This window comes from Garra rufa, chromosome 13 (genome assembly GCF_049309525.1).
Source record: "Garra rufa chromosome 13, GarRuf1.0, whole genome shotgun sequence".
Classification (NCBI taxonomy): Eukaryota; Metazoa; Chordata; class Actinopteri; order Cypriniformes; family Cyprinidae; genus Garra; species Garra rufa.
In genome coordinates this window covers 40,963,803-40,987,305 of record NC_133373.1, presented here as the reverse complement: position 1 = coordinate 40,987,305, position 23,503 = coordinate 40,963,803, and the positions used below count along the sequence as shown (strand labels likewise).

Here is a 23,503-nt window from a genome sequence, read left to right as displayed (position 1 = left end):
TGAAAATTTAGCTTTGATCACAGGAATAAATTACATTTTAAAATATACTCAAATAGAAAGCAGTTATTTTAAATAGTAAAAAAATAGATGAAAAAATATTTGAAAAACATTAAAAATCTTACTGTTTAAAAGCTTTTAACTGGTATTGTGTTTTACAATGTAATTTATTATTGTGATGTCAAAGCTTAATTTTCAGCATCACAATCCTTCTGAAAAAATCTCTAATATGCTGATTTGCTGCTCAAGAAACATTTCTTATCAGTGTTAAACTGGATGTGTGTTTTGTGGAAAGGGTGAATCATTTTTTGGCATTCTTTGATAAACAAAAATAAAAAAAAATGCATTTATTTGAAATAGAATTGAATAATTTTCAGTTCTAAAATTGTCAATTAAATGCATCCTTGCAGATAGACCTTTAATCTGTAGTATAAATGTTTTACTTTAAATGTGTTTCTGACCGCAGTGTTCTCTCTTCCACAGACTGCAGTCAACAGACTGTTCTTCCACCTGTGAGCCCTACTACAAACTTGTCAACGCATAATATCTCCTCTGATGGGTCTGAAGTCGACTGGTTTCCTAACAGCACCCAACCGGGTATCTCTGATGACCTTAACAATAACCATCCAAAATGGCTCCAGATTGACCTCGGAGAAAAGAGGAGGATCACAGGTAATACCTGCAGCCTTCATAACCTGATCGCACTTAAATGCTTGTTCGTATCTGGGTCATCTGACTCTGCCAGTTTCCTCTTTAAAGGAGAAGTTCACTTCCATAACAAAAATGTACAGATAATTTACTCACCCCCTTGTCATCCAAGATGTTCATGTCTTTCTTCTTCAGTCTTAAAGAAATTGTTTTAGAGGAAAACTTTTCAGAATTTCTGTCCATATAGTGGACTTCTATGGTGCCCCCGAGTTTGAACTTCCAAAATGCAGTTTAAATGCAGCTTCGAAGGGCTCTAAACAATCCCAGCCAAGAAAGAAGGGTCTTTTATAGCGAAACGATTGCTAGATAAGACAGGGTATGTCAAAAAACTCCCATTTAATTTTCTCCTCCAACTTCAAAATCGTCCCTACATCACTGTTTTACCTTTTTTGTGAAGAGTGTTTGAGTTTCTTTGCACGTTCACTTTGTAAACACTGGGTTAGTACTTCTGCAGCGATGTAGGACTATTGTGAGGTTGAAGGAGAAAATTAAATGAGAGTTTTTCGACATATCCTAAATGCCTTGAACCGGAATACACAGAGTACACTCAGAGCTAGACAAGACGTGCATTTGAGGTTAAAAAATATATGAATTGTCTATTATTTTAGAAAATAATCAATCGTTTTGCTAGATAAGACCCTTCTTCCTCGACTGGGATCGTTTAAAGCCTTTTGAAGCTGTATTTAAACTGTATTTTGAAAGTCCAAACTCGCGGGCACCATAGAAGTCCACTATATGGAGAGAAATTCAGAAATGTTTCCTCAATAAACATAATTTCTTTACGACCGAAGAAAGAAAGACATGAACATCTTGGATGACCAGAGGGTGAGTAAATTATCTGTAAATTTTAGTTCTGGAAGTGAACTGCACTGCAAATTTGGCTTTCCCAATGCATCATTTAGTAGTTGTCCCATACTTCAGGGAGAAATGTAATGCTATTATATCAAAACAAACACGCAAACATGTCGGAAAGACCCACAGTTGGTTCCAGAGGGTGTAATTATCCTCACAAACGGTCTTCCTCGTGATCGGCTCTGGAGTGCCGAGCATTACACACTCAGAGCACATGAGCGTCCACCCCTCCCCGACCGCTAACTGGTATCTGCATCTTTTGAACAGTTCCTGGTATTGCATAAAAACACAGAAAGGCCCTCTCTGTGTCTATTCATCACACATACAAACCCTTTTACAAAAGCACATTTAAATTTAGGAACACGCCGGACATGCGTTTATTTTGAGCACGGCTGTGTGTAGACAGCACAACCGAGTTAACTTCATACAGCTCAAGGAGTAAGAGAATGCTCACTTTGTCTCCTGGAGGGAATCTGTGCTTTTGGACACGATGACCCTGAGTGAAACCGGCCCGTCTCAAAGTGGAAGCTCTGTTATCGTTGTGATGAGGGCGTAAATTTGTGAGGCTAAATAAAACTGGAGGAAAAGCATCTCTTTTTCCATGGGGTCAGCACTCTGCATTTTTCATCTGAGGAAGCTTTTGTTAACAGGCATGAAAAATGCATGTTTTTTTGTCTTTTTTAAATACATTGCTGTAGAGAGTAGGATAAATGAAAGCAGGGAGCCACAAGAAACTAGTGTTAGTGTTACAGCAGTGGCCAAAATTATTAGAACGCTAGTATTAGCTTAAAATTGTTTGCTGTAGTGTGTCAGTAGAAAATATCAGTTTACATTTCCAAACATTCATTTTGCCATAAATTGTAATAAACCAGTGAGATTTTTGTTTGCACAAGGAGTCTGACAACAGCCAGTGCTTCACACAGAGATCTGATCTCATCATGATTCAGTCTGTCTGGAATGACATGAAAAAACAAAACAAACTGAAGAGACCGACTAAATCCAGAAAAACTGTGGAAACGTCTCCAAGATGCTTCAAGAAACCTCACTGTAAAAAACAATTTGTAGAGTCAACTTAAAATAATTTGTTACCTGGCTGCCTTAAAGTTTTAAGTTTAGCCAACTCAAAAAAAGTTTAGTCAACTTGAAATGTTAAGTTGTACAAAGTGACAACTTAACATTTTAAGTTGAATCAACTCGTATCTAAAGCAGCAGGGTAACACATTATTTTAAGTTGACTCAACAAATTGTGTTTTTTGCTGTTGTTTTTTACAGTGTACCTGCAAAGCTACAGTACTGTTAAAAGTTTTAGGCACTACTGTAAAATGAGGATGCTGTCAAAAATAATGTCATAAATAGATTTAGAATTTCCACTAACTTAATTAAATCAACATTTGGTGTGACCATCCTTCAGGTAGCTTTGCAGGTAGGTCTCTTTAAGCATCTTAGAGACGTTGCCACAGTTCGTCTGGTTTTAGTCTGTCTCAATTTGTTTTGTTTCTTCATGTCATTCTAGACTGACTGGATGATAATGTGATCTGCTTTGAAAATAAAGCATAACTCACAATAAACAAGTTTACTGCATTCATTGTGAACTGAGACATTCTGAGGCAAGTAAAACACTGGATCATAAGCTGATCACTTGAATGAAGTGTGCGCATTGTTTTGATACGTGCAACAAAAACCGACTTGATGAGGAGATTAAGCCATATTGTGCTTTGGGTTTTTTAGTTTTGATTGACAGATATTGTACCAAAGCATAAGGGCCCAAAACACAAATTTAAATACTTTTTATGTTAGAAGTGGTTAAATATATTTTAAGAACTACACATTTTGCCCGGAAGACATAGTTTCATATCGTCATGTGACCACAATAATTTCGAGATGGTTTTGCTATTGCGTTATCATGATATTGATCATTTTACATCCCTACACGGCAAAAATGCTTTTGTTTCCAGCCAAAATATCTAAAAATTCTTAAAGGGATAGTTTACCCAAAAATGAAAATTTGATGTTTATCTGCTAACCCCCAGGGCATCCAAGACGGTTTGTAACTCAAACTGTTGCAGTCTGTTAGTCATATAATGGCAGTCAATGGTTACCAAATCTTTAAGAGTAAAAAAAAAACATACACAGATAAAACCACATTAAACCCTGCAGCTTTTGACGATACATTGAGTTCTTAAGACATAAATGATCAGTCTGTGCAAAAAACTGAACAGCATTTATATCATTATTTATGTCATTATATAATCTTAAAGATTTGGTAACCATTGACTGCGATTATGTGACTGACAGACTGCAACGGTTTGAGTTAAAAATCTTTGTGTTCTACTGAAGAAATTCTTGGATGCCCTGGGGGTAAGCAGATAAACATCAAATTTTCATTTTTGGTTGAGCTATCCCTTTAAATTAAGAAGGATTTTCTAGATGAGTAAAAATTATCTTGTTTTCAGAGAAAAAGCAAGTGAAAATTAAGTGCGTTTTTTCTTGAAAGAAGCCAAATAATCTGTCAGTGGGGTAAGAAAAATAATCTTGTTTTCTGTTTGAAATAAGATATTTTTGCTTACCCCATTGGAAGATTATTTAGCTTGTTCTAAGCAAAAACTCACTTAATTTTGACTTGTTTTTTCTCTGAAAACAAGATAATTTTTTACTCATCTAGAAAATCCTTTTTGATTTAAGTATTTTAGATATTTTGGCTGGAAACAAGACTAAGTAAGAAAAGCATTTTTTTTTTTAATACAACTGCTTCACACTTTCAGGCTAGGCTTTCTTAAGCCAACGTCAAAGTTTGTTCACAGACTTACCTATCTAGTTTTCAGTTGAAGTTAGTGAGTCATCTTGCAATAATTTTGAGGATTATGAAATCTGTCATGTTTTGGTGGTAAAACTGGAGTGGAAATACTGAAATATCCCACTTCCTTCCCTCAAAATGTTCCAGTCATTCTGCTTTCCAGACAACTCAGAATTCTCCCAAAACAAACAACAGAGCATTGCTTCACTCTGCCATCTTTGAAATGCCAATACATTGCACTTCTTATGAGTGTCAGACATCCGAATGCCATCCCAGGAGTAATTTTCACATAGGAGTTGGGGGAATTATGGGTTAGGCATGGCTCATCCAGTCATAACCACAATTATGTATTTTATAATTTACCTTAATAACCTCTTGTTTCATTTTTTTTAATACATTCATCTTCAACCACAAAAAGGGACGCCGCTGTCTTTTTATAAAAACAGTGCTTTGATTCTTTATCTTTCCCGACTTGCTTTAAATAGTAGCCTCTCTTTGATGATGAGTAACTTCCTTTCACAACTTTCAAGTCATCACACTTCAATCTCACAGCTTCACACTCCTGTGATCACGCTGGTGTCCTCGCGCCTGTGATGTAGTTAATTTTGGAAAGTAATAACAGGCCTTGGGGTCTTTCTGTGTCTGCTGGGAACATGCCACTTGAGTGTTTCCCCCAGGAATGTGTTTAGTAACTAAAAGAGGCCGGACTCGGGTTTTCCACTGTGATGCAGATGACGGGCCTCACTCTGAAGTGAAGTCTTTAGCCTACATGCTGGCACATTCCTCAGCTGGCTGTGCGCTTACATCACTGTCCTCAGGAGCATTTGAGGCTAAACGTTGTGTGACTAGACATTGATCCAAATGGTAGTTTGCTGATTAAATAATTCTGAGTCATGTTTTTGTTTCATAGGTATTCTGACCACAGGCTTGACCATCGCAGGCTTTGAATATTTTGTGAAAAACTACAAGGTTGAATACAGAGAGAGGAGTCGCTGGCGAACATTTGTCCAGTATAATAATTCTGATGATATGGTAAGACTTTCTCTATATATTACTATATATATATATATATATATATATATATGGGCCATTCTACAGAATTGGTTTAAAGTCAGAAATGTTGTATTCCACAAATTTAGTATGTATGCAAATTGTATAATATCCAAGGTACACATTTCTAGTAATTGATTCTCATATTGTATTTTCAGAAAGTGTTGGAATATTGTCCTCTCCCCAAATGTGTCACAACTGAAACACTGTAATATATAATTTAATAAGAAGGGTTATATTGACCTATTAAGATTTTGCTTTCATCTATTTTATTAAAAACAGTTACAATTTTAACAAAATTTCAAGTGTAATTTATAAGATTTGTTGTATTTTGAATCCAGTTTTACTTTGTAAAAGGCAAAAGGTTGATCATGCTGATTTCAAAGTAAAGGGGAGACACTGCAGGCAAAAACGCTGTTTTTTTTTCATGCACCTAACAAGTTTGAGATTTTGGGCTTTTTGCTTTTTCATAAAGTGTTTTTTCAAACTAATGGAAAAAAAAACATCCAAAAAACACTCTTAAGTGTTTATTTTATAGCACTTAATCTATTTGTGTAAATAGATTTCAATTTACAATGCATATTTTTAAAGGCCGTTTTTTTTCTCCTACACTAAGCCATAAATCTCCACTTCAGTAGCACTTAGACACACCAAACTTTACATTTTTATTCCTGTCTATATTCTGAAGGTTTTTACAGAGGGATTTGTTCATATATAATTTGCTTGATTTTATACAACATTTTATCCCCCCAAAAATGGTAAAAAATATAGTTTCCTGCCTTGTTTTTTCTGAATTATGGCGTGATAAAATGAGATGCCCAAAATTCCCTCTGTAAAAACTTTACAGACTCTAATATATCAAAAAAAATAAACAAGAATTTTGAAACTAACTTCATCCAGTGTTTAGATTTTTTGTACTAGAAATGTATGCAAATTAGCTCATTTGCATATTTAAACCTAACATTTTAGAAAACTTGTAATACAAAAAATGTTTGCAATTATCAATGTAATCAATCAGCTGGGTAAGTAAGGTGATAGCTATTAGTTAATTTTTTTTTACCTTATTCACCTGCAGTGTCTTGCCTTAAGGATTCATTAGTTTGAATATACATTGAACCAAACACTATCCCAACATCTTAGTTGATAATTCAGTATATTTTATTTTTGACAAAATATCCCATGTTTTGGTCGTGACTTGGACATTTTTGGTAGTGACAGTAATATTTTGATAGCAACTACATAACAGAATTTTAACCCACATACTAAAACACTACTAAAACATACTAAAGTTTTGTTTATTTCCCCCAAATATGAGCATAATGTGTTCCCTTTTGTCACTACCGAAACAATGGTGACATGTTTTGGTTGTGACTATTACGGTAGTGCCAATTTTATAGGATAAACGAAGATGTCACTGCCGAAACTTCACCAAATGTTTGTGACAATTTTAGATACTTTTGAACCTAGCTTAAAAATGCTATTCAGCACATGGATAGCTAGCACAGTTCTGAACAGTTGTACACACATAAAAACTAAATGTTATGGAATAATTTTCAAAAAAGCTGTTTAATTATAGAAAAATGGTGTTTGTTAGTGACATTTTTGACATTAAGTGTAATAATTTTCAAACAAAAAAAAAAATATATATATATATGTATGTGTATGTATTTAACTAAAAGACATTTTTAAAAACAACAATGGAATAAAATGCAAAAATTGTTTTAATATAATCTTTGTAAGTTGAAATTTAGGGGTTAGGGTTAAAGTATTAAAAGTACCCGCTAAATGATGATTTTATATATGTGTCCCTGAACCACAAAACCTTAAAAGGTCTTAAGTACCATGGGTATATTTGTTGAAAAATTTTACTTTTTTTTTTTTGGGTTATGCCAGAAATCATTAGGATATTAATATGTAAATTTACTACCATAAAACCTATCTAATATCTATATATCAGACCTAATTTTTTGATTAATAATATGCATTGCTAAGAACAAGGACAACTTTAAAGGCGATTTGTCTCAATATATATATATATATTTTTTTTTTTACACACTCAGATTCCAGATTTTCAAATAGTTATATCTCAACCAAATATTGTCCTATCCTAACAAACCATACATCAATAGAAAGTTTATTTATTCAGCATTGAAATTATGTATAATTCTTAGTTTCAAAAATTTACCCTTATGACTGATTTTGTGGTGCAGGGTTTCAATAGATAAAAGAAGGATCTTAGTAAACATCTAAGATTTGAATACTTAAATGCTTTTTTTTGGTTGTGGGACAGCAGTTTGCACTAATTCTGTAGAATGGCCTATATATAATATGTATATAGAATACAAGTTTTGATTTATTGTTGAACTTTTTTAACTGTCTGTGCATCATTCATTTGTTTTACCTCAGATCTTTGAAGGAAATACCGACAGCCTCCACCAAACACGTAACACCTTTCACCCCTCCATCGTAGCACGAAGTATTCGAGTCGTACCTCAGCAGTGGCATCGGATAATCGCTATGAAATTGCAGCTACTTGGCTGTCCTTATGTTAAACCCATCCCAGGTGCAGGTCTGACACATAAAGGCTTTATAATCTAATTTTTCTTTTTTTAAACTGTCCGCTAAACCACTGTTTTCCCCCTTGTAGTGAATTCATCGTCTCCGGTGACACAGGAGGCCCGGCCTACACAGTCCATTCACAATGACATGACCAAACCAGTGGCCTCTCAAGCTGATCTCGGTATGATATTAAGAAAACAATCTTATCACTCATTGATAATTGCAGATTATTTTACTGATGTACTGGAACAATGTCAGAGAATGTGCAAATATCTCCTCTAAACCCTTATTCAAATTTTTCTCAATATTTAGTTTCTTGTTGTCTAATCACAAAAAAGTGAATTACTTAAAATAAACTTTGGCAGAAATAAAATATTTAAAAAAAAATTACATTTCTTATTTTATTTCGGCTAGATGCCAACATATTTTTTTCCCATTTAGTTTAAGTAGAAGTAGTAAAATACTCTACCTGTCAAAAGTTTTTGTCAAGATTTTTTCATGTTTTTTAAAGAAGTCTCTTCTGCTCACCAAGCCTGCATTTATTTGATTAAAATACAGCAAAAGCAGTGATATTGAAAATATATTTTGATATATTGATTGAAATATTTTTAACTGCTATTTGAATATATTTTAAAACATAATTGATTCCTGTGATCAAAGCAAAATTTTCAGCATCATGACTCCAGTCTTCAGTGTCACATGATCCTTCAGAAATCATTCTGATATGCTGATTTGCTGTTCAAGAAACATTTTTTTATTATTATCAATATTTAAATCAGTTGAGCACATTTTTTCAGGATTCTTTGATGAATAGGAAGATCACAAGATTTTATTTCATTTATCTGAAATAAAAAAGCTTTTGTAACATTATACACTTTACCACTCAAATGCTTGGAGTCCGTATTTTTTGGGGGGAAAAGAAATTATAGAAATTAATACTTTTATTTAGCAAGGATGCTATAAATTAATCAAAAGATGGTGATGAAGACATTTATAATGTTACAAAAGATTTCTATTTCATAAATGCTGTTCTTCTGAACTTTCTATTCATTAAAAAATTCTACTCAGCTGTTTTCAACATATTAATAATAATAATAATGATAATGACAAATCAGAATATTACAGTGATTTCTGAAGGATCATGTGACTGGAGTAATGATGATTAATATTCAGCTTTGAAATTACAGGAAAAAAATACATTTTAAAATATGCTCAAATAGAAAACGGTTATTTTAAATAGTAAAAATATTTCAATTTTTTACTTTGGATCAAATAAATGCAGGCTTAGTGAGCAGAAGAGATTTATTTAAAACATTAAAAATCTTACTGTTCAAAACTTTTGACTGGTAGTGTGTGTATATATATAAAATATAAAAATAAAAAAACTATCAAAACACAACAAAAGTATTAAAATTTTAATAAAAATTTAATCTAATTAAAAATATTAATAAGAATTTTAATAGTATATCGATGACACTAAAAAAATAACATCACACTTATCTACCTGACCTTAATTGTTATATTTGTACAGTATTTTTATTATTTAATTAATGCACATTTTATTTGATTTCCTTCATAGAAATGTATATTTATTTATTTTTCTGTTTATTTTAATTTAATTTCAAGAAATCTTATATTCATTATAGTAATATACATAAATTCACAGTATACATTTTTATATATTTTTTGTAATAACTTGCAAATTACTAAATTGAATTTAAGTTTGTCTTTCCTCATCTCTGAAATGTCATGGTTGAAAAATGTGAGACCATGTAAATGTTTTTCTTCGTCAACATGAAAATATCTTGTATTTTTTCTTTCTTTCAGTTAATCTGGTCGTAATAATTGTGCCCACCATTCTGCTTGTGGTCTTGCTTCTGGTGGGAATTTGCCTGGTTAAAATGCTATACAAGTAAGTCAATTTTATTACCTTTTTTAGGTTGCCATGTTCGATTATAATTTCCCTGATGTGCATTTGCTACCATACTTTTAAGCCTTTTTGAGATATAAAAGACCTCTGTTACGATTACCTAACTTTCAATGTCTATCAACAAAGTAAATAGGTCTGTTTTGATTTCGTATTGACTTTAAAGAAGAAAGGATGAAAGTCAAGACTGTTTTGTCCGTATTCCTCATGTTGTGTCTGATGTGAGAGGGTGGTAAGAGTCAAGATATGTTAACATCCATTGAAGCACAGCGGGCTTATCTCATTTCAGTTATCAAACATGGCAGACACGGTTTCAGCATCGCGTATGTACGTGCACCAGTGATTCCCAGCCTGCCCTAATAGATACCACAGCCACTGGTGTCAATAAAAGATTGAGCGTAAGCTGATACGAGCAAACCCTGTTGTGATTCCTCAGCAACCCATTGCAGCGGTGTTTCGATTCATAAAGAATGGACAGACTGCGGACTGTGGGGGATAAAGGAGGGTTGAGGGTCAAAGGTCTGTGTCAGGAGATGTGCCAGCTGCATTAGTCCCCGGAGAGAGAGCTCAGGGACAGAGGGATTGTGGGGAAATGAGGATGAATGAATGGAAACCTCTTATGGAGGTGTTTCAAGGGAATTGTTAGGCTTCTTCTGTTGTTTAAGACTGATGAAGGTGGTGAGAGACCCTGGACTTTGCCACCTGTGTCTCTGACGTCAATGTTTTTCATTGTCCCACAGTAAGAAGACAAAGGAGAACACGTATGGCTCTGCGGAGACGCATACAGGTAAAACATTTGCTTTCACTGAACTGGATGGAACATTTAAAGGAATAATCGATACATTCAAGCTGTTATAAACCTAGGACTGGTTTCTTTAGTAGAACACAAAGCAGGATGTTTACATAAATGTTCAAGCTGCAGTTTTTTCATACAAGAATAGATGGAGAGCAGTGATGCCAAAAACAAAAGCACCATAAAATCAGCCCATATGCTGAAAACTTCTGAAGTTATTTGGTAACGATATGAGAATTGAAGGAGTAGTTCACTTTCAGAACAAAAATTTACAGATAATGTACTCACCCCCTTGTCATCCAAGATGTTCCTGTCTTTCTTTCTTCAGTCGTAAGGAAATTATGTTTTTTGAGGAAAACATTTCAGGATTTCTCTCCATATAATGGACTTCTATGGTGCCCCCGAGTTTAAACTTCCAAAATGCAGCTTCAAAGGGCTCTAAACGATCACAGCCGAGGAAAAAGGGGTCTTATCTAGCAAAACGATGGGTTATTTTCTAAAGAAAATTACAATTTATATGCTTTTTAACCTCAAATGCCTCGCCTTGTCTAGCTTGGTAAGACGAGCATTTGAGATTAAAAAGAATATAAGTTGTAAATGTTTTTAGAAAATAACCGATCGTTTCGCTAGATAAGACCCTTCTTCCTCGGCTGCGATCATTTAGAGCCCTTTGAAGCTGCATTTAAACTGTATTTTGGAAGTTCAAACTCGGGGCACCATAGAAGTCCATTATATGGGGAAAAATCAAAAAACACAATTTCTTTACGAACAAAATCAGTCATTCATAAATTAAAATTAATTATTCATAAAAAAAGTCTTATTCATATACTGTACAAAAGCATCATATGGCTTTAGAAATACAAATTGAAGGGAAACATCAGCTTTAATGAACATAGAAGAATGCTGGTAATCAAATTGTTTTGGCTGGTTTTCATATAAAGCTATCAAATAACTTTTAGCATTTTGAAGTTTAGCATATTGACTGCCTTTATGGTGCTTTTGTTTTTGTCATCACTGCTCTCCATATACAGTTGAGTTCCTTGGAGAAACTGCAAAATGTTAATATTTTGCCCAAATAAGAGGGATCATACAAAATGCATGTTATGTTTTATTTAGTACTGATATGAAAAATATATTTTACATAAGACATTTACATATAGACCACAAAAGAATATAATAGTTGAATTTATAAAATTACCTGAATTTTTTCTGAACAGTTAAACTGCCTGCTGTTCTTTAGAAAAATCTTTCAGGTCCCACAAATTCTTTGGTTTTTCAGTATTTTTGTCTATTTGAACCCTTTCCAACAATGGCTGATTTTGAGATCCATCTTTTCACACTGAGGACAACTGAGGGACTAATATGCAACTATTGCAGAAGGTTCAAACGCTCGCTGATGCTCCAGAAGGAAAAACAATGCATTAAGAGCTGGGGGTGTAAACTTTTGAATGGAATGAAGATGTGCACATTTTTTATATTTTGCCTAAATATCATATTTTTTCATTTAGTACTGCCCTTCAGAAGCTACAGATGTTGTTTCATGTTAGGCAAAATAAGAAAAATGTACACCCGCCGGTTTTCACCCCCGACTCTTATTACATCGTGTTTCTTTCTGAAGCATCAGTGAGTGTTTGAACCTTCTGTAATAGTTGAATATGAGTCCCTCAGTTGTCCTCAGTGTGAAAAGATGGATCTCAAAATCATACAGCCATTGTTGGAAAGGGTTTAAATACACAAAAATGCTGAAAAAACAAAGGATTTGTGGGACCTATTGTTCTGAAGAACAGCGGGCAGTTTAACTGTTCAGAACAAACAAAACAAAAAAAAAAAAACACAGCTGTGGATCATTCAAGTAAGAACACAGTATTAAGAATCAAGCGTATGTAAACTTTTGAATGGGGTCATTTTTATAAATTCAACTATTTTCTCTTGTGGACTATTTGTAAACGTCTCGTGAAATATCTTATTCAAACGTTGACATAGAAAGCGTAAAATCGTTAAATGCATACATTTGCATTAATACAACGTGACATTCACCATATCTGAATGATAAAATGTCTTTTTTTTACCTTTATCATTCTTCAAGTCTTCACAAAAAGTTTTAATCATCATGACATATCCCGTCTTCCAAATATATGCGTTGTGTTTTGCCCTTTCAGACATGTATAATTTAAGGCTTAGCTGCTCAGCTCATACAGAGATAAAACCATCTTTCACAGACTGGCTGACAGTTGAATGATTCTTGTCCACAGGCTGTTGGAGACAGATAAAACAGCCGTTTGCCAGGCACCAGTCCACAGAGTTCACCATCAAATACAGCTCTGAGAAAGACCCCATCCAGAAACTGGACCTGGTAACCAGTGCGATGGCAGGTAAATATTTACCAAAAAGCAGAGTTTTCATTTCATTTTTTACAGTGTCCTATTCGGCATCAAGGATTCTACTATTCTGTGTTAAAGAAACTGCTGAAAAGCTGTAGTGTGTGCTGTGGTAGGCATCAATGTGACCAAAAGTGACAGTAAAGGCATTTACAATGTTATGAAAGATTTCAGTTTTAAATAAATGCAGTTCTTTTGAACTTCTATTCATCAAGGAAGAAAAACGTAACACTGTTTTCACAAATACATGAAGCAGCACAACTGTTTTTAACATTAGTACTAAAAAAATGCTTCTTTTGGAACAAATCATTATATTAGAATGATTTCTGGAGGATCATGTGACTCTAAAGACCCGAGTGATGATGCTGAAAATTCAGCTTTGCATCACAGGAATAAATTACATTTTAAAACAGATTAAAACATAAATTGCTATTTTAAATTGTAATAATATTTCACAATAAAAACACTGTTTTATTGTATTTTTAATTAAATAAGTGCAATCTTGATGAGACCTTTTAAAAATATTTAAACAAAATACTTACCCCAAACTTATAATAACTTGTACTACTGAAAATGTAGTTAATGCTAGTTTAATGTTACGTACTTCCCAGCACTGAAACCAAGATGGTAATAGAGCCCAAGTGACCAACAAAATGTCTCAAAGCAGAGTTTGCTTGTCAAAATCAGGCCAAGAACACTCAACATGGAAGAGATGTGATTTATCACTTAGTTTTATTGCTTGTCATGCCTGGTTAGGACATTGTGTTCATGTGGAAATGTGAATTTAAAGCCAGACCGTTTCATTTTTGTGGCTGCAACTGAGAGTGGAAAGGAGAGCTTTTTATTGTCTGATAAAGGGGTTCAACTTGGAAGGCAGTTTAGTGTCCTCCAATGAGCTGAAGAAGGAAAACAACCTTTTTGAAATAGTTGTAACAGCCTGAATGCTTGCCAGATGAAAACCCCTGCTAAAATTTAATTGGCAGTTTTCCCCTTACGCTCCTCCAGGGCTTTAATTATTGATGATTCAAGGTTTGTGCTAGACGGCAGACAGATTACAGGCGGTCTGATTTAAAGCCTGATTTAAGTCTGATTTAAATACTGACACATTTTCATTGATTTAATTTATGCTCTATCAATTTCTTTCTCCAAAGTTGGTTTGTTTTTATTATTGTTTCAGTCATTCCTTTTAGACTGTCAGGAACATGTATAAGAATGAACTATAGTACAGTGTGTCATTCATATTTGATGGCATTAGAGTTTATGGTCTCATATTTATGAACATGGCTTAGTAGGAACCTGATTTCATGCAAGCATGGAGCAAGTTTAAAGGGATAGTTCATTTAAAAAATTAATATTGTCTCTATTTACTTATATCCTAATATCATTCCAAACCTGTGCGACTTACTTTCTTCATCTTCCATTTTCTTTTAGTCAAAGTAAAAAAAAAAAAAATTGTTTATTTTTTTTAAAAGTTTAATTGCTTCAGTTAGTTTATTTTTCAAGTAATAAAAAATATATATTTTATGCTTCAAATTTTAGGTAGTGATCAAAAGTAATTTTCCATTAAAAAAAAACATAAATTATATTTATTTATTTAAAAAGTTATAATATTAATATTCATTAATATTAATAATAATATTAAATTATATTTGTTGGAAATCTTTTACAAATCTTTAGTTGTATATTTACAATTTGATTTAATTTATATATGTAATATAATATTTAATTTATTTTATTTCTATATTTTGTTTTCATTTTAATTTTAAAGTTTTAGCAATTTATTTTTTTTCTGTCATTTGTATAGTTTAAGCTTTATTTATCTTTAATTATTTTATTACCTAAACGTATTTTATTTCAGGTGTTTTCCAAAGCAATATTTCTCATTTTTGTTTAATTACATTTTTTGTTTGTTTCACTTTTAAGTTTAATCATTTCAGTTAATGTTTATTTTTTCAAGTAATTCAAAAATATTTTAATGCTTTTATTTTAAGCGAAATGATAATATGTTAATGTTTATTTAGTTTAGTTTCTGTAATTTTTATTTTTTGTCTATATTGTTTAAGCTTCAGCTTTATTTTATTTCAGGTGTTTTCCAAGACAATATTTCTCATTATTCTTTCATTTCCATTCAGTTACATTTTTTGTTTAATTTTTAAAGTTTAATTATTTCAGTTCATTTATTTTTCAAGTAATGAAAAAATATTTTTTTATGCTTTTAGTTTTAGTACCTGACTAAAACTATTACAAGTATTTTTTTGTCATTTAAAATAGAGCTGAAATAAAAAGAATAATATATTTTATTAAAAAAGTAATCATATTAATAATATTATTTCTATAATATGAATTAATGTTAGTAATAATATTAAAATAATATTTGATGAAAATCTTAACTTAAAAAAACTGAAAAACTAAAAGAAATAAAAATGAGAAATATTGCCCACTAACTGAAATACAAAATGAATTACTTAAGTAAAAGCGACCAAAATTGATAATAATAAATTAAAGCTATATAGAAAAATAAAATATCTAAAATAAGTCACACAAGCACTCTCAAAAAATTACTCAAACTTAAATAAAAATAAAAATAAATAAATTAAATCGAATTCAAAATATTAATAAATACTATAATAGTGTAGAAATAATACTAAAATAACGCTGCCAGCAAAAAGTTAGGCCTCTTTGGAATAATTAACTAAGTTACTAACTATTTCCCTTTTTTTTTTTTTTTTTTTTTTTCCAGCTGAGTACCAACAGCCTCTAATGCTCGGCACGGACACTGTCTCCCGAAAAGGCTCGACGTTCAGACCCATGGACACCGATTCCAAAGACAAGGACATCGAGGCTTCTTCTCACTATGACCACCTGCAAACAGGAATCCAGTACGCCCTTCCACTGACCAATCAGGAGCCGGAATATGCCACACCCATTATCGAGCGCCACGCCTTTCGCAAAGATCCCTTCCTCCCAGATCCCAGCTACAGCGTCCCAGGTGTGGTACTAAACAAAAGCCCGTCGTTTCGAGCGGTGGAGGGCAGTAACTGTAGGAAAGTGATCGGAGGGCTGGCTGGGGGCTACCAGACGCCCCACGCCAAAACGGACAGGGGAAATTACCCAGAGGACATCTATGACAGCCCTAAAATCCAGAAGCCTGTCGTGCAGAACGGGAGCTGCTCAGAGTACCAGAGACCCCTGGTTAAATCCCCGGTTCGAGAATGCTATTCCACTCCCAGAGACTGCGTCAGACTGCCTTTCTCCGGACACAGACCAGACCCGGAGGGCAGTAGGTCTGATCCAGAGGGCAGCAGCTCAGAAGGAAGCTGAGAAGAACCATACTGTGACGTGCCTGATTTACATGATTCAACAAAATCACCTCTAGACTCTACTTAACTTATTTGTGCATGAGGGACAGCTTGTTTTTGCTGAGGCCGGAGGCGATCAGTTTGTGTAATTTAAAGATTTGTTTGTATATATGATGTACTTTGTCTTGACAAATCAAGATTTTAAACGTTTCCTGCTTAGTTTTAAATCAAATATGCAGAAATTTAAAGGGGATGGTGCATTCATTCCCTACTCAGACACAAACTGTGAATGCTAGCCAGATTTTCATGTATTCTACAATGCGATCATCATCTCATCATCTCATCTGCTTTAAACATCCTTAAAGGAGAAGTTTATGTCTAGAATAAAAAACCTTGCTAATTTACTCACCCCCAATGTGATCCAAGGTGTTCATGTCTTTCTGTCTTCTGTCGCAAAGAAATTCAGGGTTTTTTGTTCTCCGTATAGTGGACTTCAATGGTGGCCAACAGGTTGAAGGTCCAAATTGGAGTTCCAGTGCAGCTTTAAAGGGCTCTACACGATCCCAGTCGAGGAATCAGGGTGTTATCTAGCAATACGATTGGTCATTAAAAAAAAATTTAATAAAAAATATCAAGCTTGACCTTTCATGAGGTCAGGCTGGTGCAAGATGAGCATTTGTTTGTTGTTAAAAAGTATACAAATTTCAATTTTTTTTAAAATGACTGATCGTTTCACTAGATTAGACCCTTATTCCTCGACTGGGATCGTGTAGAGCTCTTTGAAGCTGCAATTTTGACCTTCAACCCATTGGCCACCACTGAAGTCCACTATATGGAGAAAAATCCTGGACTGTTTTCCCCAAAAATCTTAATTTCTTTGCGACTGAAAGACACGAACATCTTGGATGACGTGGGGGTATGTAAGTTAACAGGAAGTTTTTATTGTGGAAGTGAACTTCTCCTTTAAAGCACAGTTTCACTCATTTGCAAACAGCTTTGCATTGTTAAAATGGTAAAATGGTTGGTAGTTTATGTAAATATACAATGTATGCTTTTTCTCCAGGTTCCTTCCCTATTTATTTGCCACCAAAATACTTTTTTGACTGCTAGGCAGACTTTTGCTGACACAAACTGGTATTTTTGGGAAGTACAAATTGTACATATACAGTTGAGGTCAAAAGTTTACATCCCCCCTTACAGAATCTGCAAAATGTTAAGTATTTTACCAAAATAAGAGGGATCATACAAAATGCATGTTATTGTTTATTTAGTACTGACCTGAATAAGATATTTCACATATAGTCCACAAGAGAAAATAATAGTTGAATTTATAAAAAGGTTTACATCCCCTTTGTTCTTAATACTGTGTTGTTACCTGAATGATCCACAGCTGTGCTTTTTTTTTTAGTTGTTCATGAGTCCCTTGTTTGTCCTGAACAGTTAAACTGACTGCTGTTCTTCAGAAAAATCCACAAATTCTTTGGTTTTCCAGCATTTTCGTGTATTTGAACCCTTTCCAACAAAGGCTGTATGATTTTGAGATCCATCTTTACACACTGAGGACAACTGAGGGACTCATGATGCTTCAGAAGGAAAAAATATGCATTAAAAGCTGGGGGTGTAAACTTTTGAATAGAATGGAGATGTGTACATTTTTTATTTTTATTTTGCCTGGATATCACATTTTTTTCATATAGTACTGCCCTTAAGAGGCTACAGAAGATACTTGCATGTTTCCCAGAAGACAAAATAAGAGCCCCCGGCTCTTAATGCATGGGTTTTCCTTCTGGAGCATCAGTGTTTAAACCTTCTGTAATAGTTGCATATGAGTCTCTCAGTTGTCCTCAGTGTGAAAAGATGGATCTCAGAACCATACAGTCATTGTTGGTAAGGGTTCAAATACACAAAAATGCTGAAAAACCAAAGAATTTGTGGGACCTGAAAGATTTTTCTGAAGAACGGCGGGCAGTTTAACTGTTTTTCGGGTCAGTACTAAATAAAAAAAATAACATGCATTTTGTATTTTTGGCCAAATAATTAACATTTTGCAGATTCTGACATTGGTGTAAACTTTTGACCTTAATTGTATGTATACTACTGATATTTTAACACTACACAGCTGGTTGAAATCTGCAATGTTTCCTTTAACCATTACATTGAGGTCTACAGGCAGAAGATAGAATATTAAAAGGAAGTAGAAGATTTTTGGGAACTGGAGTAATGCAGGTGACGTAGAACCATTCCATGTTTATGTCTCTACACCATTCAAAACACAGAAATGAGGTAAAAGCACTATTAAAGTAGCCTAACACCATCTAAACTGGAAGCTAGATGTATGTCGATGCAACAAAATATCTGGAAGTGATCTGGTTTTGACATGCTGGTTATTTCCATGTGTATATTGGGTGTAAGCGTTGAACGCTTGTTTTAGATTCAGCCATTTTGGATCATTTTTCATCTCAATTCTGCTGTATGCAATTGCATTGTTGTATCTCAAAGGTCCATGTGAAAACTGGTGTTTATAGCAATAACGGACTAAAATTGCTTATATGATGCTGTTTTTATTTGGATTGTCTATAGGAGTATACATATGTATGTACAGTTTTGAAATGTATATTTAGTTAAAAAACTAAAAGAGATGTTACTGTGCTGTCGACGATTATTTAAAGGGATAGTTCACCCAAAAGTTGTTTTTTCATTCTCATTTCATTCCAAACCAACCTGACTTTCTTCTGTGGAACTTAATGTGTTTCCCATTATTAAAGTAAGAGGCTGTCAAGCTCAAAAATGGAAAACATCAGTTTTAAAACGTAAACATTTGTTTTTTGTGTTCCACTGAAGAGGTAAAGTCATACTTGTTTGGAGTGAATGATGGTGTTTTCGTTTTCAGGTGGACTATCCCTTTAAGCATCCAGGAGATCTGTGAGTTGCTGCTGTTTAAGGGACAATCCCTGTTAAAGATTACTGACAGGTCTTAATTTCTGTGAAATGTTTTTTGGGGGATGTGCTCGGGGACTGATGGTTAATGTTTGATATGCCTTTGAGGATCTGGTCATGCTGGTGTGTTGAAGTGCTTTGCCACTGAGAATCTCAGTGCTGTGTTTGTGCTTGTCTAAACCCTGATTAAAGCACCAGTAGTGTAACCCTTCCTGTGTTGGTTGCATTGCTTTAAAATATGCAAATGACTTTAAAATGTGAATAATTGGCAAGTATTTGAAGAAAGCAGGATGTCACACATGGGATGTCCTTATGGGACAGTGATCAGGAATGTAACGGTGGGGTGTTAGTTATGGGGCAGCAGCTGATGGTGACCCTGCTGTTTAAATCTACCGTTCAGGCGCCCTGTATCACATTTCCCAACCAAAGTATGTAACATTAAAGCACAGCAGTGAATCCCTGGCTGGACTGACTTCCACAAATGTTAATATGAGTCCATGTGTATCTGATTCTGGTATATGTGCAAAATGCAGTCATACAGGAAGGAAGACTGGCATTTACCATAGGCTATTTTTAGGTTAGGCCTATATGGTAAATGTATATTAAAATGTAAAGCATGTAGACAAAGTTTGCTAACAATTAACTAGCATTATATTATAAAAGCTGGAGCTGCTGATGTGTTAAGCAACTATCAAATATTTAAAAAAGATCATGTCATAAACTTAAAAGGCTCATAAAACAGTTTGTGTGGGAGGTCTTTGTGGGAAGCAGAACATTGTGTGGACTGTTTGTTCACACCTGTGCGTTAAATAACGAATCCTGCTGGATTATGAATATTAATAAGGTCGGTTTACGATGCTTTAAATTAATGAAGCGCCAAGTCATATATTAAAATAAATAAATGTTAAGTTAACTTGAATATTCCATTTGCCTCGTGGCCCATTACAATCGTCCGCCTTTTAGCTGATTGGATGAACGTCACGTTACGTAATTAATATTAATGATTTCAATTATTCAATTATTAATATGAAATGTATAAATAAATAAAAGTTAACCTGAATATTCCATTTGCTTCGCGGCCATTTATGATCGTCTGCCTTTTAGCAAACGAATTAAGCCGATTGGTCGAACGTTACATTACGTAATTAATATTCATGAGCGTTGCTTGTGCTTGTGCCCTTGTGCCGCGATCTATTGTTTCTGGTATGTTTATATACGGTTTATATGGGAAATTTAGTGTGTATTAAACTTTAAACTGACTTTCTTGTAGTATTATCTTCCAGACCTTTACTAAAGCCAACATGTGGAGGGGAGGAACCCTGAGCAGGGTTACCACAGCTTTACATTTAACTTTCTCAGAGCTAGTCAGGATAGACAGGTGGAAGCACACTTTTCAGCAATGACAGGATATTTTACTGAATCATATTCTAGAAATAATAAAAGCAGTTTAACGTTTATACATCCTTGTTCACACCTGCGCGTTAAAATACAAATCCTGCCAGGTTATGAATATTAATGAGGTCTGTTTATGTTGGTTTCATTACTTTCACATGAGGCGCCAAGTCATACATTAATATATAAAAAAGAACAAAAAGGAAAAAAAAAATACAAATAAAAGTTAACCTGATTATTACATTTGCCTCAAGACTATTTACAATCGCCCTGCCTTTAAGAAAATGAACTAAGCCGATTGGGCAAACGTCACATTACGTAATGAATATTCATGAGCGCATCGTTTCTGCTTCAAATGTTTCTGGTATTTTCATAAATACGGTTTATATGGTCAATTTAGTGTGTATTAAACTTTAAACTGCCTTTTTTGTAGTATATCATCCACACCTTTACTGGGGAGGAACCCAGAGCGGCGTTACCACAGCGTTACGCGGTAAGTTACAGTAACGTTAATATTTTCAGTGCTACTCAGGATGGACAGGTGAAAGCAGGATTTTATTGAATCATATTATAGAGACAACAAGCAGATTTACATTTGTAAATAATTAGAATCAACATATTTAAACAAGCATATTTATTCATTTACAAATACCTCGTTTTATTCAAAATACCGTCTAATACCGTTTTAATATGTTTTAGTAATTTTTAAGATCAAAGATCAGTAGATTATTGTAGGGGCAAATATATGTGACCCTGAACTACAAAACCAGACTTAAGTAGCACAGGTATATTTTTAGCAATAGCCAAAAATAATTGTACGGGTCAAAATTATACATTTTTCTTTTATGCCAAAAATCATTGGGATAGTAAGTAAAGATCATGTTCCTACCTTAAATATATCAAAACCTAATTTTTGATTAGTAATATGCATTGCTAAGAACTTCATTTGGACACGTTTAAAGGTGATTTTCTCAATATTTAGATTTTTTTTGGCACCCTCCGATTCCAGATGTTCAAATAGCTGTGTCTCAGCCAAATATTATCCTATCCTAACAAACCATACATCAATGGAAAGCGTTTACATGTAAAATAAAACGACCATTATGACTGGTTTAGTGGTTCAGGTTCATCTAATGCAATGTAAAACAAGGACAGAGAGGAACAAAAAAGTTCCTCAAAAGCCTGAGAGTATGATGTTCAATACTCAAAAATTTGCCTCAGTCCAGTAAGTTTTTATCTTGAAATATTATCAACAATGTATAAAAAACAGTAAATATTCAAAAGTAAAACACTAAAATGCCTTTTACATGTTTTATGTGTCAAATATGTTTTGTATTTATTTTGTCAAGCTTTACTGCCACCTCATGTTTAAATGAGTTACTGCAACTGCAACCTGTTATAATTAAAAACCCTATTATCCACACCCCAACAAAACCACGATGCTCTGGGCAAATAAATTTAAGTTTATTGGAACATTTCATGTCATACAGTAACTACAGGTGGAACATTTATTCCCAATCTCCCTATGACAAATCCTATGACATTGGAAAAACAGAGTTAACAGAAAAATAAATCACAATCCGGAAGAAGGCAAAAAAGAATTGGCTATAAAAAGGAGAAATGTTCCTCCACGTCAAAGTTGCATCTGTGCGGTGCCATGCACTGGCAGTGTGGGAAGCATTTTGTCTCACACAAATCATCTCCCAGGTCAACGAATCAGTAACTATCAAATAAAAGCAACAGTCTACTGAACCAGCCCACATAGTGATAAAGAGCTGATTGTCCCGACTGCCCTCATCTGCTTAAAATCTACAAACACCTGTGATGATTACAGTGGGGTGTTAAATAGCAGACTAAGTGTGATATGAGCAAATAACTTAGGAATATTTCATATTTACCATCTAACCACCAATCTGTTTTTCAGCAGGGTCAAGTAATTTAAGGAATGTTTTATTGCTATGCAGCCCATATGTTTCTTTTAAATATTGAGTAATCAATGCACAGGCATTCAGACTGGAGCATTAGATGGTGATAATGTGATAAACATCTTGATTGAGAGAAAAGAGTGAGAGAGAAGTGATATGTTAAATAACTCAATGGTAGTAAAGCAACACTGATGATTATAGGAACCTTTTCTAGTGATCTATACAGTAATGATCTTACAATTCACAGATTTTGAGGCACTACAGCCGACTCTACGGAGACTGAATAGGGCAAGGTAGTTGGTGAGAATCCTCATCCTCAATTTCTGTACACGTTTATGCTTTTTTCACAGAATATAAAGAGTAAATTGGCTTGGATTAAATACGCTATGCTACATCGCTGTGTAAAAATGCAAGTACACTTCCCTAACCAGCTCATATCAGTGTCTTTTTCAAAGACGCTGTTAATACAGTAGGTTCAATGGCACTATCAGGTGTAGATGGACATTGTTCAGAAAAGATACCTTGACAGATATGTAAGGGTAATCATGAAAGCTGGCAAGAAATGTCAAGGTCATATTTCACCCTCAAAAATATTATATACATTTATGTATTTATTAATAAAGAAAATTGTGTTTAATTTCAGGAACAGTAATTATAACTAATTTTTGTTTTTGCATTGTGACATTATTTCTATGAAAAAAAAAATTTTTTAATAAAGAAAATGATTAAATGGCTTTTAGGAACAGTAATTTGAACTTTTTTTGAAAAAAATATTATTTTTCATGGATAATAAGTACACTCACCCTTTCTCCGATTGTCAGTAAAATATATTTTTGTACTAAATTTAATTAAATAAAAAAATAGCATGTTACAGTGATAAGGATTTTGGGGG

At 33.8% G+C, this 23,503-nt stretch overlaps 1 protein-coding gene across 2 annotated transcripts in view; it reads left to right on the top strand.

The window, feature by feature from the left end:
• dcbld1 (discoidin, CUB and LCCL domain containing 1) overlaps positions 1-19,500 on the top strand; it is a 56,947-nt gene extending 37,447 nt beyond the window's left edge. The window contains exons 8-15 of one of the 2 annotated variants that reach the window (XM_073816376.1): positions 481-669; positions 5,262-5,383; positions 7,808-7,964; positions 8,049-8,141; positions 9,788-9,872; positions 10,628-10,674; positions 12,933-13,052; positions 15,799-19,500. In XM_073816376.1, coding sequence (XP_073672477.1) covers positions 481-669; positions 5,262-5,383; positions 7,808-7,964; positions 8,049-8,141; positions 9,788-9,872; positions 10,628-10,674; positions 12,933-13,052; positions 15,799-16,379 — 1,394 coding nt within the window. In that variant the 3' untranslated portion in view covers positions 16,380-19,500. Of the gene's footprint in view, positions 1-480; positions 670-5,261; positions 5,384-7,807; positions 7,971-8,048; positions 8,142-9,787; positions 9,873-10,627; positions 10,675-12,932; positions 13,053-15,798 lie in introns of both variants that reach the window. The other variant, XM_073816375.1, reaches the window with a different exon arrangement.
• Positions 19,501-23,503: the final 4,003 nt, after the last annotated feature.